Here is an 18,913-nt window from a genome sequence, read left to right on the forward strand (position 1 = left end):
GTTGAGCGCGGTGCACAGTGAAACAGCGGCCAGTAGGAGCACAGTGAAGACAGACGTCATGGTTGAAGAGCCAGTCGGAGTGGTGGTGTTCACGCAGAGACACCTGTTTCTTAACTTCGAGCCCTCTTTGTTGTTACGTGCGTTTATTCTAGGAGCTGTATTTCGATACCAGGTGCCAACCAGGTTCCTGCGACCCTCAAAGAAAGGAAACTGATTTTGAGCTTTTGTCTTCAACAACTCTATTTCCACACTCTGAAGAAAGGTTTTTACCCTTCCTGTTTCGCAGACTGCGCAACAATCAATCGCCTCTATGGGGCCTATCGCCGCTCTGGGACCGACCGCACGTTTTTTGTGGCAGCGCGGCCCTTGCAGACTAAATGAACGGCGAACGATTGGTGTCTTGCAGCGCAAACGCTGTGAGATTGGGGCTCGCGCGAGTGCGCGCTTATAAGGAAGCGCGTTCTGGGACCCACGTGACCAGGAGTTGGGCCGCCAATCGACAGACGGAGAGTCGCCACGGGAGGTGAGTTGAAAGGGCCGGGAGTGCGGGGGAGTCAGGGGAGGAGGAATGCTCGAGAAAGGGGAGCAACGGGAGGCGAAGGGAGGGCATGGCGGCCCAAGCGAAACCCCAACGGAACTCCTGCAAAAGGAAAGTGTACAAATTGTGGAAGGCGCTCACACTTCGGCTGTGCTGTCGAAAAGTCTGCTTTCCCGACGCAATTTCTTCGTCTTTCCAATTGGAGTATAGCGAAGGCTAAAAGAACAAAAACCTGAAAAGTCGCTGAGATGCCCAATGGTGAACAATGGATACGGCAATAGAAAACTAGCATAAAAAATTATGTGGTTTAAATTTAGGTGCCAAGACCACTTTCTGATTACGAGGCACGCCATAGTGTAGGACTCCGGAAACTTCGACCACCTGGGGTTTTTTAACGTGCACCTAATAAAAGTGCCACGGGTGTTTTCGCATTTCGCCCCCATCGAAATGGGGCCGCCGTGGATGCGATTAAATCCCGCGACCTTGTGCTCAGCAGCCCAACACCATAACCACTGAGTAGCCACGGCGGGTAAAACCGGCATATGTCTGGAGGTTTGAGAGCGTTAGATTGGAGGTTCACAATGCATAGTAGACTGATAGCATGTTATGACATCGCTTCATAAACAAAGTTGTAGCAAATATTACTAGATATGGCTCCGAAATTCCGGATGTGTATTTGCATTTATAGTCCGTCCATTTACTTGTAAGAGATGGTGTAGTCAGTTACGCAAAAGCAGCATACTTAGACTGGACTCATTGAACCTATTTGTTTAGGAATTCTTTTCAGTGCTTGGAAAACACGTAGCGTCTGATGGAAGCTAAGAATGCATAGAACACGACAGTTCAAACCTGGCTTCCACCCATATCCGTAGAAACTTTGCACGCTTGCACTGACAGAGCAATCTCTCAGTGGTACGGAACATATGTATGGGCACTGTAGCAAAATACTAAGCTTTCTCGCTACCCGTATAAACGTTATTTAGCATAGGTGTAGGCCAGTGCAAGTTTTTTGCTGCCGCATACGGAGACTCACAAAGCTAAAAAATAATAATTCAGTGGCAATTTAGGGGTAAATGCGAGAGAAATGCATTACCATTACGTCCTGTATCTTTCGGGTCCTGCATGCTCGACCTAAACCGATTTCACAATATTGCAAAGTCTTTATAAGGTGCTCAGTCTACACACGTCCTGCCTTTAGTAAAAGGGATGTGCGACTAAAGGTGGTCTGGAGCAGACATCCGTCAGTTGCAATGTATATGTTCTACTAAACTCTCCCATCCCCACTATACAATCCGAAAATGACACAGTTCACACGCACACACTATTTTCCACATTGACGCTCCTAATGCTAGAACATTACAAAAATGGAGACAAAGAAATGCCCAGCTTTAACAGCGTATCACAACTATATTGCGTTCTGGCCGCCATATCATAACGTAATTTTTCGAAAATTTGGAGATGTCAAAAATCTACCTCTGACGTTTACAACTCTAACCCGCAAGAAGAAATACTAATGAAATTATTTAAAGTGCACTTAATACATGTAACGCGGGAAACAGGGATCTATAATACACCGCTCTGAAATATATTATTTATGGGAGAGTAGGACTTTTGAAAGAGCCTCGTAAACTTTGCAAAATTTCATGTAAGCTGTGAATTTATATATAAAATTTTTTCAGTTTTGTGTGCACTAACGGATCTAATTTGCAGAACTGCGATGTTTTTTTTTTTTGGTGCAGAGATTCGTTTTTGTGTACTTTGTGCCTTATTTTTAATGCGAAAGCATTATATTCGTCATTGAGCTAAAATTTGTCGTAGCACACGTGACCGAAAGATGGTAGCGAAAATGGCCGATGGCGCAAAAAGAAAAAAATACGTCACAAAATGCTCGGATTGACGTGAAATTTCTCAGGACGGTCCCTGTGAACAAAGTAAATTAATTGCTTCGCAAAGAAAAATTCGAAAGTTTTGGTCTGGGTGAAAATCGAACCCGTGACTCGTGGGTGCGAGACGAGCACGCTCCCCCGTCGCCTCGGCAGTTATTTTTTTTTATACATGGAAAACAAAACTGAAGGTATATTACAAAGTGGACACAACTATACACTTAAAACTCAGGCAAACACACACATGCGTCCAACAAGTGCATCCAGTCTGGTGGAGGTTCCTGCGCAGTGTACACACTTCTTACACAAGCAGCCCTTTCGCGAAAGAAGAATTTTGTACATTGCAGGGTTTCGGCATGGCGATCACACAGTCTAAACCTCCTTAGGCTGTATAAACCAAGTACTATGAACATGTCATAGGGAGGCCCACCCGTAACTTTAAACGGTAGAAACCTAATTGAATATGGAGTGATGTCAGTGTCCTTTCCAAGTGTGGATTGGGTAATGCCCCCAAAAATACAGCATCCCTACAGTCTATGAAACAGTGATCTATTGTTTCGGCACGTGGACAGAGTCGATAGCTTGTTGACCACGGCACAAGGCAACCTATAGAATTCAACAAAGTTTTGACAGGGAGTGTTTCCGAATGCGATTTAAAGAAAAATGTTTTTACTCCAGGAGGTAACACATTTTTCGGACGTGCTTAAGTACATCTTGATAAGGTCGGCTTAAGTAAAGTGCACGATACAACGGATCTGGGAAAATAGAGTCCACCAGTGCCGCAGAAATCGTTGTCGACTCGCAGTGAACACGATCTCCAGGATGAATCTAACTTTCAAGAAAACAAATGTGTCAGCGACCTCGTTGAGAAAGCCCCAAGGAGCCTGTGGGACATCTTTGGCTTTTGATGACACTACTATATTAGGGACATAATGAAATAAAGGGAGTTGCAACATTTCACGTAAAACGGATGGTCAATGTCTCGAAAAAAAAATAGAACAGGCGAGAAACAATCTGCCTGACGAAGAGGTGGACTAATCCTAGGCCACTACGTTCAAGGGGGAGGAACAGACTGTCACGGCCGCGTTGATTCACAACTCGAACTCCAAATAAATGTTGCAAATACGCGATGCAGTGCCCGAAGGCGAAGTCGTGAGCAGTGCAGTACTGGCGGCAAATACACAAGACGGGAAGCTAAGAACAAGTTGCATACTTCAGCACGAATGAAGCTTGACAAATTCCGCCCTCGCAATGAATTCACTTCACGTTGAATTTTGACAACTTCTCCCGACCAAATTACCGACTAATGAAGTTCGGGTTCTTGCGTATGCAGACGACGTGTCTTTTGTTCTTTTTGTACCGATGAAAAGAGTTTAAAGACTGCCCTCGCAATTACAGAAGAATTTTGTGCGGCTTCTGGTGGAAGCGTTAACTTTGAAAAAAGCTCAGGTTTTTCGTTTGGATTATGGAACACAATTCCATCACATTAAGCAGGCATTCAATGGAATAAAGATCTGCGTTATTTAGATGTGCCTCTCTCACAGTAAATAAATAGCGACGCATCGGCAGATCCGCGGTTCCGGCTGACTAAATTAGTGCCTAGCGTGCGCCATTGCACAAGTCACGTCGCAGCCATCAAGCTGACTACAGGGGGGGGGGGGGCTAGTGCGTGTTTCATGGGGCGCGTGACGGCGCAGCCAATGAGCAGGTGGCGCTAGGTCATGAGTGTACAACATGAGCATGTTCATGGCTTTCCGAGGATTACAAATGGTATAATGATTTCACATACCCGCACTCTAGCAGTGTTAAGTTTGTCGGCCGAATGTTTTTACAGCGAAAGCTTTATATGACTGATCTTCCGTACTTTTTTTCGACGTATAGCAACAGAAACGGACTTAGCGACAAACCCATACAAAATGGATTTTATTGTTTGTTTTGTGTGTGACCACGTATGGGTGAAGTGCGGAGGCGCAGATGTCAAAATAGGGAACAGATTAGAACGCTCGATGTGAGAAATAGCATGACGTCAAGGTTATCGCAGTACATGAACAGGAGAGGTATCGGCGCTAAAGACAGCTGCGTTATCGATGGGGCGGACACGTATAGTTCACACACCTGAAGAACAACATGCGTACGAGGAGCGCCGGAGGAAACAGAAACGAGAATGTAAACAGCGCTCGCGTGAAACGACCAGCGACGAAGAACGTTCCCGTGATGCTGAATGAAAATAACAACCATTCCACTCTGTGAAGATTGAATGGCAGCGAAAGCACCTTGCTTTTTGTTTGAGAGCTTTTACTGCCGTGAGTTTTCGCTGCCATTCCATCTTCAGAAAGTGGGATGGTTTTTATTTTTGTAACCTTGCGAATATACGGGAATATTGCGATAAATTGCAGACCCTAGGTAAACATTCTGCTTGACAATCACTAGAATTGTACTCACTCTCTCTCTCTCCAATGCAGAAAATTTCATTTAAATCGGTTTAGTGTTGTTTCATAAAAAACATCTTTGCATTTTTCATGCATTTGAATCGAGAAGTTGGAGTTGGCCCGAGGTAAGCTTCCTCTTGAGACGAAGCTTTCCATTTGTTTTTGTGAGGAGCCTTACAGACTTAGCCAATGCTGCTGATGCCTGATGCATTGCCTTGATGCATTACATTGCCTGATGCTGCTGTCATGACAAAGTGCTCACATACAGAACAGTGTTCGCAGAATGAATTGGCTTGTATATGACCTCACCTGTATTACGCTCACTTATGTAACAATGACCGGCTGTGTTTTCTACGGGACTGCGCAATAAAACAAGTGACACCTGCATATCTTCTGTGCAACGTACATGCATTTGAGCACATAGGTACGTTAATAAAGTGACAGTTTCTATGCAGTTCTTTCCTGCTGGGCTTAGAAGGTCTGCTCTGTGGGCTTCTTACCGCATAGGGTGGGCTTGTCATGGAAGCGCACCCTTGTCGTAGGGTGCGCTTGTCATGGTGGGCTTGTCACAATCCAACAGTAAGCTGGGCGGATAATGGAGACGGCGTGGTGGAAAGTGGACCTGTCCCGGAGAGAACGCCATCCGTGGTCACGCGGATGACGTCGCTCCCGTAGGACCCACGTAATTTTATGGCAGCGTGACAGTAAAGAGGAATTGGCAGTGACAGCATTCCCAGCTCCCGAGCCGTTTAACGCTGTCTCAGTTAAGAACCCTGTATTAGCGGACACTCTAAAAGTCTTCCTGAGAGCCGACCATTAGAGAACCGCCCCAATGTGACAGTCGTTTCCTGATGAGCTAACCAGAAATATAGGAATGTGTAACGTTTGAGAGAAACAATTTGAAACGCTTAAACAGTAAGCGAGATAACCATAGCGCTGTCATATTGAGCGACTTGTCTTCTAGGAAAGCAGCCAATTGACTTATTCATATGGATCACTCATAGCTTCTAGGCTGATATTAAAACTACATCAAAGGATCTTGAGGTTGTACCCATCTGTGACGCAGTCGGCTTAACATAACCGAACCGCCTAAGCTGTGGACTGTATTTGGTAACGCGACGTCAGCGCTACAAGTGATCCATTGTGCCTTTAAACGAGGACCTTACAGTCGACTTTCTGAAAATGCGATAGAATTACGCGATGTTGCCCTGAGAACTGGCGATCGCTTGAAGCTCAATGGATTCCAGGGCGCTTGGCTTTATATGGAAATAAGCACTCAGGTACCCAACCTCATTTCTCGATGAGACATTAAAGCTCTATCGTATATTCTATGGAACGAAAATACTGTACAATATTGGGCGCCGCCGAGTCACTGTGACCGCTGTATTCACGGACTCGAGCCAGACATAGAAGTGAAATCACTGCCCGCGATGAAAAGAAGTAATGCGAGCTTGCTGCACAGCTTACGACAAATGGGGGAGTTCACTTGGTGCTACCTACACCTTGCTCCGGAGTGCGAGGAGCGAGGAGCAATATACCCGAGAGTACAGGAGACGTCTTGCCCATCTGCCTGCGATACGCTGCGCATAAACAACCATTAGCTCTCTGAAGAGTATTCGCTGTTCAGTTTTATTCACCCCGTTTTCGTCCCGATCATCATTTCTCACTCTCCCCCTTTTCAATGCCAGTTCTTTTCCCCAACGCTGTGTTGCAGGTCAGAACGCTGATTCAGGTCGAGCCCTCAGGTTTTCTATCATAATCAATGAAGTTCCCTGCATAAACATTAATGCAAGTTTTTTCTTGTGAGTATAGCTTTTTTGTGTGAATATTAGGAAGTTGTAAATTTATTTATTTATTTATTTATTTATTTATCTATTTACTTAATGACACTGCAGGACCATCGGGGCCAAAGCAATAGAAATGAAAGCACAATACATGAAAAAAATTATACATATATTCAGAACCCCGGAAACGAATCACACTCAAGCCCTCAAATTGTAACATTAGTAAATAATCTGTCCTAAGCAATCAGTACTACTATGCAATGACAATGGTATATTGCTCAATGCACAAATAGTGCGGCGGGTGGAAAACGAAAACTTGAAATCATTAGTTTCTGCCTGAGTTAATGATCCGGAGTGTTGATCGCTGGTTAGCCGTCTGGGTTATCTGGGTGGTTAAGCATGGGTTATCCAAGACCACCGAAATTACCAAATTTGCAGTATTGAAAAAAAAAACCTTATAAGTATATCAAACAGAGCACGAGTTATCGTCATGTACTCTTCAGCGCAAACCACACACGGACGTAAACAGAAAGCACGGGAGACCGTGGTGTGTCCCGTTCTTTCTGTCTGCGGCCGTGTGTGGATTGCGCTGAAGCGTACATGATGCGATGGCAGCTAGCCGAACAGTCTGTCATATTGAACGAGTTGTGAGCGTCAAACCTCCCTAGAAACGCGCTTGCGGAACTACACCGCGACAATGGACCGTGGAGGAGAAAGTTCTTTTTTCTGTAAAGTAATACTTTCTTTTCCGCCTACGTCTTCGTATCGGCCGGTTCTAGACTTCATTGGGTGCCAATGTGGGGCAAATTCTCAAACTGAACACGTACTGAATTGTTCACAACAGTCGGTCAGGAGGCATGAAATTATCCCATTCACCATTTCTCTTGCTATGCAAGCTTTTCAAATGATCCAATTGGTCGAACTCATACTGCAGTGTCAGTAGTACCGGTAAAAATGTTTGCAACAGCTGCAGATACCGGGAAGTCTACGAACAATTTGTTGAAAGTTGTGCCAAGACAAAATACAATAAGGAAACAAAATAAGCGGTGATATAAATGTGTCTTTCATGACGCATTCTCTGGCTGTTCGCTTCGGGAAATACTTCAGTATGTGTTAACGAGGGGCTTGAACAAGCAAACTAAGAATGCAGAGGCGAGATGCATTCTAGTTGAGAAGCGTAACCGCCACTCAACATACACAAGCCCGGTTTATCAGTCTAGCAGCCAACTGAGCATGCACCGTGACATCCCTAGATGAAAGCGCGGTGGCCCTGAACAACGTTTCCGCCTCAGATATTATGCGCGAAACCCACACTAGTTAGCCGCGGGCATTGCCATAGTTAGGCAACCTAAGTTTGTACATGTACACAAGACTTCTTGATGAATAAGCTGAGCGCTCCCTAAATTACCATAATTGGCTAGTATGCTTCGTGACAAGGTGTCCAACTTCATCTACGGACTGCCTTCAGAAGTGGCTTACATAGCGACGAAGGGCATATTTTCTTGAATCTAAGGCACTCTCGCAAATACTTCCGCAAAAAAAAAGGATGTTCACATCGGACAGATATCTTCGACACATCGCAAATGAAGCCCGTTTTTCTAATTTGGCGCAAGATACATTTATTTCGCATGGCTTCAAGAAAAAAGGCCAAGCGTAGCGTGCTTACAAACACGGTAGAAATCTCTTACGCGCATTGGGAGGAGTCTGTGATCAGACGAAAGGAACTATTTGATAACCATAATTACCTCGACTAACTTGTCAAGGAGACAAACCGCACCACTGTAACCACTGTAAGCCTTTCGAATTCTTTCAAGAACCGGCGGGAATATCATTTAGTCTAAAAAGCCAGATAACGCTTAATGGAATCAGCGATTTACGAAAAGTCACTGTTCCTCGATTTGTATGCGGCGCTTGCTGGGTTACTGGGGCGCTCATGCGTTGTCTTTTGTCTTTGCCATTGAAAACAGGCTTAGTAAAAGAATTTGATTAGGCGAATTTTTTTATTGAAGAGCGCTGTCAGGAGAACACAAACGTATGAAAACGAGGAACGTTCTACACGATATTGGGAAAAGCCTTCAGAGATCATTGTGAAAGTCAGCGATAGCTTGTGCGACGGGCCACAAGCCGCGCCGGGTGACTGCACTGGCAGCTAGAGAGCGGCGCTGGGGCGCGGAACTTTTGCGTCAGTTCATCGCGCCATATGGGGAGGAGTCGGACGGGAAATTCAGATGCCGCGATCAGGAGTGGCACATGCGCCGGCGCAGCTGTCGGTGGGCCCCGCTGCTTCGTCTCTATCCTTCACGTTACGTCACATGATAAACGCAGCACTATATGATTACGACAATGCCAGGGAACACCAGTCAGGTACCGCGATCCGCGATCATGTAATAAGGGAGCATGCTAGCTTGAGCGCTTTTTTTTCCGTTTCATTTTTTTCTTATGCTAAAAAGTATATTTGCTCGACGACATGCTAAATGGGCTACGCTAGACCGTCATGGTCCCAAGTCTTGTTCAGCTTCAGCAGCGTGCCATGTTGATAAATGTGTTCTTTTTCTTTTGTTCGTACCATCGAACTTGACATTCTGGGGCTTAATTTTGTAAACAGGATGATTTTTGAAAAAGCGAAATCATTCCTGATGCTTGCCGAAACACCCACAAACGGTGCTGATTTTCAAAACAGACATATTAGCCAACTGTTGCTAAGCGAATAAAAAAATTGTGTCACTTTACAAGATTTAAGTAAACTATTTCATACGGTATATTTATCGTGCCTCGTGCTAAAGCCAAGCTGTTCTACATACAAACACTCCGTTCGCCGTCGGAGTAAAGAAACACCAGAGAGAGAAACGCAGAAGAGTGATCGTCATCCCTGAAGGTTTCTCCCATGCATTATTCAATAACGTCTGCAGCAAAGCAACCGAAAGCGTCTGAAACCTGCAAGCAAATTCGCTTCTCCTTTGTTTAAATAGGTTTTGCTTTGTTGAAATAAGCAAGGTTATCCGCTCAAACAAGTTCAGATCTCGTACAAAACTACTTGTGAAAGACGCAGCATTGCGTAAGCTCATACGCATTACTAGCTTTCAAAGTGCGGATTTACTCGACAACTCTTGAAGGTCTCCGTACCATGGCGTTCATTTCCCATGCATACTTTTTTGCCGCGAGGGCTTTCAGATCTTGAAGGATTGCTATTGTACCCGAAGGCAGCCGCGGTATAGAAGAGAGCGGCGATCAAGAAAATTGGGTGCGCGCAAATTTGGTTGGTGGAGGTATTGGTATAGCCGATACTCGGTCATGCTTGCTATATCATACACGTTGGCCCGCCAGTGCAAGCAGGGACGCTTTTAAAGCGATTGTCTTTCTTTTGACTGCCGGGTCACTTTACTCAATCTGACCGAATGACGGCGCCGATCACAAAGAAGTGGGGGATTCCCCTTTCGGCTCTGCGCACGTAACGTGGTGTGGCCCGGAGACATTTTATTCGTTTTACGGCGAAGCTGTATATGGCTAGGTTCTGCAAAAAAATTGCGTGCGTCTATCGAGGCGTGTAAATGGACGTGGGGCCGATCCCGGAAATAGTGCAATACCAGGCCGACCCACGGCGGAGGTGAAGCCGGCTTTAAGCACTCTGCCCACTTGCAAAAGTAAGTTTAGTTAATTCTATAGGAATACCCCGAGTGCCGTGAGTTGGAAAACGCATTCGAACGTTTCCGCGGGGCCACTGCGATGTTCGAGCGGTAGATTGCGGGCAACCCGTTTGGCGCCAAGTTTGTCGTATGGGATCGACTGTGGTTTGCAGGAGACTTGACCCCCATAGGCGGCCTGCGTGACCAACATCAACGTGAATGTGCGGCGGTGGCGTTGCGGCAGTGTGTGCACTCGGGCTGCTGACGGGCACAGCGTTTGCGCCTGGGATCGGCAGCCCGCTCCTCGCCGGTCGTATTCGCCCGCCGTAACCGCCCATATTCTTCCTGCTGGTATCGCCGACGCTCCAAACGGGCCTCTTCGCCGGTGTATAAGAGCGACCACAAAGATAAGGTCACTGTGGTAAGCAATGAGAGAAAATAACAGACGATAACAACCACGAAGTTACGTGTATGTGTCTTTATTCAATCAGTATAGCAATAACTATATAGATCAATACAGTTATCGCAATACTCATGCCAGGATGAGTACCAGCTTCGCTGGTCATCCTTCTTCACAGAGTGGAAGGACACTCCACTCTGTGGAGTGTTCACTCACACTCCACAGAGTGTGAGTGGAAGTTTTTTCTCCACTTAGCACTCTCCAGCTGGTAAGAGTACAACTTAAAACCGATGCAAGCTAGAAATATGGCTTTTTCGGTAGAGAGCTTCTGCGCTGGTAGCCAGTCCTTTCGTAAGCACTCGTTACTTCGGAGATGTTTCGTTTTAAGCATGAAATGCTTTTAGCTCCAGTTGTCGGCGACCTTCAAGAGACCTTGAGCCAAAATCAAGAGCCGTTATCCGAGCACTCAAGACGAGAATGGGACGAGAATGAGGCGAGAACGAAGCGAGAACATCCTGGCATCATTGCTGACAAGGAAATTTATTCTCCTGTAGGGACACTTACAACTATGGTATGAACGAAAAGTACAATATAAGGTAAGCCACATGTAACACATCAAACCTGATGTAAACAAAACAGATTAGCAAATGCAATAATTAATGGTTTCTGCTTGACACTAGCTTTGCCACATACAACAACAACAACAAAACTTATTACAGCGTCCACGCAAAAGCATTATTGTCAGCCTCAAACTTATGAAAGATACCCGGGGCACATACAAATACAGTCTCAACTCACGCAACAGAATTGAGCATTATTCTGGCTGTAGAAAGACTTTGCCTCGGGAGACGGCTATGTACCGCGTAGACCTGCGGCGAAGAAACTCGGCTTCACCGAGTCTGAGCAACTGTTCTTCAAGATGACCCAATACTATCAGCCGTAGTTTTCGCACTCTGGGGTACATTGCTCCGTGTGACTGCTGAGATCGTTCTGCGATCTTGCGGAAGCACCACAAAACGTAGCTAGCGCTATAGTAGACGAGACTCGCAAAGCGGTGTCGGCGCTGTGGTGGCCGCACAATGGATATTCCAAACATTCTTGCAACTAGCTTCCATAAGGTGTGTGCTACAACGCAGCCCTTTACTACATACGCGTTGGTCTCTGTTGGTGCGCAATATATGCATTTATCATTCGATACCATACGCCAGCGTTCAAGCCTGTCTCTTGCAGGTAGGATGCCCTACTGATAGTGTCAATGAAAATCCTTCACTTGAGAGGGCAAATCAGGTGAAAGCACAGCTATCCATGTTTGTGTAGTAGCTGTCCGTGAAGGTGCAGCTGTCTCACACAACATTTCACAAAGGCTGGAAACTCGTGTCGCACGCCACTTTGTAATTCTTAGTTGTACAAGCTTGCTTCGCAAGCGCGCAGCCGCCGCATACTGCGGTGCTGGCGTTACGGCCGTCGGAAGCAAGTTGCCTGTACTCTGCGGCATAAGCGTTCGACGGTAATGGCCCAGCCAATAAAGGAGCAAAGGAGCAGTGGCCTACCAGGGTACTAATCATCATCAAATAGGTAACATGTACTCTTAGTGCACAACACCCTACCGAAAGTAACTATGCATGGCAAGCTACATCCTCTGCTGAATTTCGGCAGACGCAAAAATTGCTGCGCTACGTATTGCGACTTGTTTAGCCAGAACCATGAGAAAATAAGTGAATTTACTACTCGTAATGTTGGTGACAGAGGGAGAGCTACCCTTGCAGCGAACCACAGTTTACTATTGCGAACGCAAAACGAGGTAATCCGCGCAACCAGTCACAACTTCAGAAAATCTGGTCTCTGGCCTCCAACTCCTTATGCAGGACCGCATTACGTACGTGAATTACAGACCAAATAAGTTGCAAAAAATATTGCTTCCAATTTCTTTCTAATGTTTGTCCACAATATCACTCAAGCTGCAACTTCTGGTACGCTGAAGTTTAATTTGTCATTTGCAATGGAGACGTTCCAAAGGCAGATAGAGTGCACCATACACTTCATTGTCTTCTTTTGGCGCTGAAATAGGGTTACTTGTGCTATTTTCAACGCCCGCGGTCCGTGAGTTCTGCGGCGTAGGTCTTGCGCCGCCTCCTTCGGGTTTGGTTGTGATGTTTGTGAGACGGTTGTGATGGTTGTGAGGTAGTTGTAAGTAATCGTCGTAATTGTTATGCGCTTATGTTACGACGTAATCGACGTAATGCGCTTATGTTAGTGGATGCCAATATAGTCTGCTGTTAAGTTATGAAAAATAGATTTTCGTTAGCTGCCCGAATTTCATGCTCGCGCACAGCTGTCTCCTGCGCAGCTGATGGAAAGCGTATACTTCTCCCATTGATACTTTCCAGAATGGAAGGAAACCGTTCGATGATCCCATGAAGGGCACGTTCTGCTACGCCAAACGCACGGCAATGGCCCTTACACAAGTTTTATTTCTAGCAAACCTGCACGACATTGCGCTGCTTATTGCATAGACGCTATTAAAAATATGTGCAGCACAATACTCACCACAAGAAAGACACCCCATATTCTTCAGCAGTTTTTTTGCGGGCACATCTCGTCCTCGTCCAGTTCCTCTGGAGGGAATCCAGAATTTTCGTACTTTGCGATATTGTTATAGCACACCTCCCCGGACCCGCGAAAGTGTTTACGGAAGTGAAATGAACAGTACCATCCGCAATAAAAATGAATTCGGCGCTATGAAAAATTATTATTCCGTCGCTGCCAATGAACAACTTGACGACTCCTCTAACAAAAGGGCACCGTTTAGGCGCCTCATTACCGCCTTTGTTGGTAGACAACTTTATCAAGATTTCGTCCTCGCTGTCATCAGGCGAGCTAAAAAGAAGACGGCTGCCAAAATCGAAGGCGCGCTAGTTTCCTTGATGTCGCCATACCGGTCGCTCCGCATCGTCTGCAACGCGCACAACACGTAACGCCTGCTGGAATTGCACAGCAGCGCTCCGCTGATAGTAACACGATAGCGTTAAGGGCCCCGTGTCACAGGAAATCCGGCATCGGCGTCCCGCGTCGGCGTGCGGCGTCCAGTGATGGACGTCGTTCCGGCATAAATAATGTCGAACCACGCATACCCACGTCCTCCATGTGGCACAAGGAAGTTACTGAACTAATTGAATTTCTCAAGCTAAAATAAGTAAATAAACCACAAAGTACGAAGTACATACAGCCTACAGACATGATAGCGTCGGTTATAGATACTACTACTTTTTCCGGATTTAAATATTTTCCAACCTGACCGCACCAACAAACGTGGCGGTCGCGTATTAAAGGGCAGCTATAAAAGTCTTCAGTGTACCGAAATTAGGACACGCACGTCTCTGGAAATTATATTTGTTCCCTGTAACGCTTCGTATCCCCGCACGATAATTGGTGTTTGTTATCGCCCTCCTGGTACTGACCTTCTTTTTGTACCTGAATGCAATGAGACTCTTCACTCTCTAACCGAATCTTATCGACATCTTCCGATACTGCTGTTCGGCGACTTTAAATTTTCGGAAATATCCTGGACCAATTTAGCATGCGTAACTTCCAAAAACAGAACAGAGAGCGAGTTAATCAATTCATGCCTAATCATTGGACTAACGCAACTGATCAATGAACCTACATTACGATAATTACGATAATTACCTACGATAATTTTTTTAATATCCTAGATCTCTTTCTTGCCTCTGAGCACGACAGGGTATCAAAAATGATTTCCTTTTTCCAAGGGCTCAGTGACCATTCACTAATCCGAGCATCCTACTCCTGTCAGCGCTCACATCCCACAAAGATAACAAAAGCAAGAACATTGCACTATAAGGGTAATTATTCTGCAATAAACTCTGAGCTCGAAGAATTTACTACTTTTTTCTAACTGCCTTTTCAAAGCGTTCAGTTGAGACTGACTGTCTGCTCCTTAGAAACAAAATACTAACGTGTTTACTAAGCATGTGCCCAACATTATTGTAACCGAAAAGACGTCATCCTCATGGTTAAACGTCACATTGAAGCGGCTGAACAATAAAAAAGAAAAGGCTTTTTCGTTCCGCAAAACGCTCCAATGACTCAGGCGCGTGGAGCAGATACCATGCCATAGAAAAGAATTCGGAGGGCTCGCAAATAGAGAAAGACATTCCTTTTTTTTACAGACGTTGCCCAGTATGTTACAAAATAATTCCAAAAAAATCTGGAACAGAATTAACCCTAATAACGCCCGACCATTAGCATTGTGCGGCGAACAAAACCATCCAATTCCCGATCATGAGGCCACCGAATAGGTTAACCAATATTTTTATTCCATGTTGACCACCTACCCTGCCGACAACTTACCTCCCTATCCTTATCTCGACTATACCGTGATGCCCGATATCACATTTGGTCTGAGCGGCACTGCAAAACTAATCGGCTCGTTAAAGCTCACATCTTCATGCGGCGTGGACGGTATCAACGCGAAAATGCTCAAAAACACGAAATCAACTACTGGTGCGACACTAATCCATATTTTGCAGTAGTCACTATCAACAGGAGTGGTACCGGTATACATTGGAAAGTGGGAAAGATTGTTCCAGTACCCAAAAAAGGACCTCCATCGTTGTGCAGCAGTTATCGCCCTATTTCACTTAGTAGCATTTTTCCTAAACAAACGGAACATGTGATCTACTCAAACATTGTCAATTTCTTAGACTGCAATAATTTATTTCCTTCTAGTCAACATGGCTTTCGCGCAGGACTCTCATGTGATGCCCAGTTAGTTTTATTTTATAACTATATTAGTTCCAGCCTTGACTTAAACATACCCATCGATGCTCTCTTCTTAAACTTCGAAAAAGAATTTGACAAATTTCCCACCAACGGCTACTCCTAAAGCTTTCTTGACTAAACATTAACACACCTGTATACATTTGGATTCGCAGTTTTCTCACCAATCAACAACAATTTGTCTGTGCTTACACCCACTCGTCGCACCGATCTCCCGTATTTTGTTGTGTGCCACAAAGTACAATACTTGGACCCCTACTTTTTATAATTTATATTAATTACCTTTCAGCTAGTATCTCTTCTACCAATCGCCTATTCGCAGATGACTGCGTCGTATATCGTTCCATTAGGAAAAGCGCAGATATTAATACTCTTCAAAACGACCTCAACATTATTGAGTCCTGGTATAACGCATGGTTAATGTCCTTAAATATACACAAAACTTTACTAACATCTTTCCACCGCCGGCCGCATTACCAGCCAGCACAATGTATCATTTCTGGCTTCGCAATATCATCTACTGAATCGTATAAATATATTGGCGTAACATTTTCAGGCAATCTCTCCTGGTCAACTCACGTAACAAACATGGGTAACTCCACTAATCGCGCCTTGGGCTTTCTTCGCAGGTGTTTAAGACTGGCTACCCCATCAGTGAAACTAATAGCTTATCTTGCATTTGTTCGGTCAAAGTTAGAATAAGCATGCGCTGTTTGGCGCCCTCATCTGTCTAACCTATCAAATATTCTCGAATCAGCCCAAAATCGTGCAGCTAGCTTTATTTACTCTGTCTATTCTTACCATTCCATCGTTTCCGAACTTAAGACTCGTGGTCCCCTTACCAACCTTGAATTGCGACGTCCCATATCAAGACTATGCCTTTACCACAAATTTCAATATGGTCCCTTCCAAGTTCCAGCTATCTTGCCAGTACATCGAGAGTACGATTCCAGAGTGATTTACCCTCCCCCAGCGCAAACTCCTTTTTTTGTGATGACCGCACGAAACTAGATTCACCTACCTCTAATTGCCGTGCACCACTCCGATCCAAATCAATTCAAGGCGCACTTGAATCACACTTTCATTGTAATTAAAACCCATTCCTCATGTAATACCTCAACGGGGACCTCTGAGGTATAATGAATGAATGAATGAATGAATATACGAGAAAAGGTCATTCTGTTACGCAAAAACTTATAGAAACCCCTTTTCCAGCGTTTCCACCATATGTAAACCGGTCACGGCCATTAGCGCGTACCGCCGCGCGAATATGTTGGCAGCCACGGAGCGGCGCGCCCGGTTCCTCGCAACACCTCCAGATGGCGCTCGCCTACGCCGCATCGTGGCCCACGCAAGAGGATGCGTTTCTACCAGAAAGCCCGCCTTCTCGCATCGCGTTCGCCGCCAGCATTTTTCCGTAAACATTGGGGTTACATACACTGCAGTTGCCGGGAAGCGTGAGAAGCAGTAAGGGATCTCTGAATTGTGTCGCGTTCCACTATTATAGTCGAAGCTTAAGCATCCTTTAATCTTTTTCTGGTGCGCGCCTTGGGGCAACCAAAAAGCTGTACCTACAAGGTGCACCTGATTTATCGAGAGGGGGCAGGGTGCGCACCGGTACGAATTATCGAGGACACCTTAAGTATCTTCAGTGCAACAAATGCACGTCTCCTAGAGCATCATTTCTTCAATAAGGCAAATAGTTTTCTAGAAGCATTCGGCTATTAGTTTGCAATGACAACTGTTGTGAATGATTCCTGCGGATTTATTTTTCCTTGTGTTCCAGCTTTGTTAGGTCCAGTAGAGAGCAACAAGGAAAGCTTTTCCTGAAGAGCTGTTAGGCGGAGCTCTGAAATCGTTTTCTTGCGGCAAAGGACGGCCTCACCGGCCTTTGCCGCAAGAGAACGACTTTATACCCAGCAGCTAGCATGCTGAGCATAAAAGGGCCTGGCACGGCTGCCGTTGTCATAGAGTCTCTACTATATGCATTAAAAAGTAAATGTCGAAAGTTACTGAAGAAACATTACTGTTTCGTATGACTCACTCATACAAAAAACTTCGCGTGTTTATCTTATCGTGTAATTATCTACCGAGAATACCCCAGCTGTTCATTTAGGAGGCATCAGCTCAACATGCCGGAGCTTCGGGTGTACCTGAAAATATGATGTCGGGACATCTGGCCCTAAGGACCACTGTTTTACATTGGAAGGGTGTAAGAACATCTGTGTACAACTTCGCTGTCTTTGTTTCTTTGAGCAGCTCGGATGGGCCACGGCCGGTGTGAGCGCGCGCATTGGGAGTCTGTGATGTGCGATCCAGAATAGCCCTGGATTGCCGTACGTCTGTGGAGGTTCTCTTATTTCCGTACAGCAGAGCTGTTAAGGCGAGTTTCGCAGGCGTCCTCGGGCGGTCAGGCTCAAACAACTATAGGGTGCCTTGGCAGTACTGCTTCTCAAGTCACCTTAACGAACACTGGCGTGCAGTGGCATGCGGTGTAGCAATCAGCATGCACGCAACCTGCGTCGGAATCCGGAATATTGCTTCGAAACGTTCTTATCCATCACTTTAAAATAAAACTTTCCTAGCGTACATCTCGCACTAGTACGCAACGCCTCATTTGCGTGGTTTTTAAAAGCCAGCAATCAGTATTTTTTTTTTCTCACGTCACGTTATAGTGGCTTTACGTTGAAGGTCAGCTAGGTGTTAGTAGGGCTGCGGCGGTGAAGAGCAGCAAGCGTTGCATCCGATGTGGAGCCCCAAAGCGGTAGTCGGTGACGAATTATAAATAAGAACAGCCAGCGAACAGATGACCTCCAGAACTTTCAAGTGATATGCGAATTTGGTTTTGCTGCATCGATCTCTTTGGGGCATCATTTTCTGAGAGTTGCATGTATCTGCGAAGTGCCATTTTTTGTCGCATACCAGGACACTTTCCTGCATACCGTCGCAAGACACACCGTTTCTGTGAACAGCTTCGGAAGCGGAAGCCTCAATGTAGAGTAAGAAACTAATAGATCGGAAAGTGTACATAGCAGCATAAAAAATGACGCGTTTGCTACACGCTAGCTGACTGAGCATAGGGGTCACAATACATGAACCAAGCGAAGAAAGGCAAAGTTCGCTTTCCACGCTAAAATTTATTTTCCGCATTCATGTGTTTCTCATCTAATCGAAATCAGTCCACCGAAGGGCATGAGAATAAGTGGTTGACAACGAGCCACGCCCTCTGAGCAACACGAACATAGCACCACCAGATCTCAGAGGAACAGCTGAGGTAGATTAAGTTAGAAGGCTTGTAGTACTGACAAAGTGCTTCGTGATTTCTCTTTGTCTTTTTTTCCTATGGCACAAATGCTCAATAAATATTCAAAAAAGGCATGCAGTTACCCTTGAGATACTAAAGAGGTAGCTAATTACAAGTTGAGCAATAGCGCCAAGTGAGGCGGTTTTGAAGAA

The 18,913-nt window shown here is 45.4% G+C and overlaps 1 protein-coding gene, 1 long non-coding RNA gene and 1 pseudogene across 2 annotated transcripts in view; 1 reads left to right on the forward strand and 2 right to left on the reverse strand.

Moving 5' to 3' along the window:
* LOC142576217 (uncharacterized) overlaps positions 1-403 on the reverse strand; it is a 73,147-nt gene extending 72,744 nt beyond the window's left edge. The window contains exon 1 of the mRNA XM_075686236.1: positions 1-403. Within this exon, the coding sequence (XP_075542351.1) occupies positions 1-60 (60 nt within the window). The 5' untranslated portion in view covers positions 61-403.
* LOC142576222 (uncharacterized) overlaps positions 1-18,913 on the forward strand; it is a 177,867-nt gene that overhangs the window by 123,475 nt on the left and 35,479 nt on the right. The window lies entirely within an intron of this gene.
* Positions 10,185-10,301, reverse strand: LOC142576853 (U2 spliceosomal RNA; annotated as a pseudogene).

This window comes from Dermacentor variabilis, chromosome 3 (genome assembly GCF_050947875.1).
Source record: "Dermacentor variabilis isolate Ectoservices chromosome 3, ASM5094787v1, whole genome shotgun sequence".
Lineage (NCBI taxonomy): Eukaryota > Metazoa > Arthropoda > Arachnida > Ixodida > Ixodidae > Dermacentor > Dermacentor variabilis.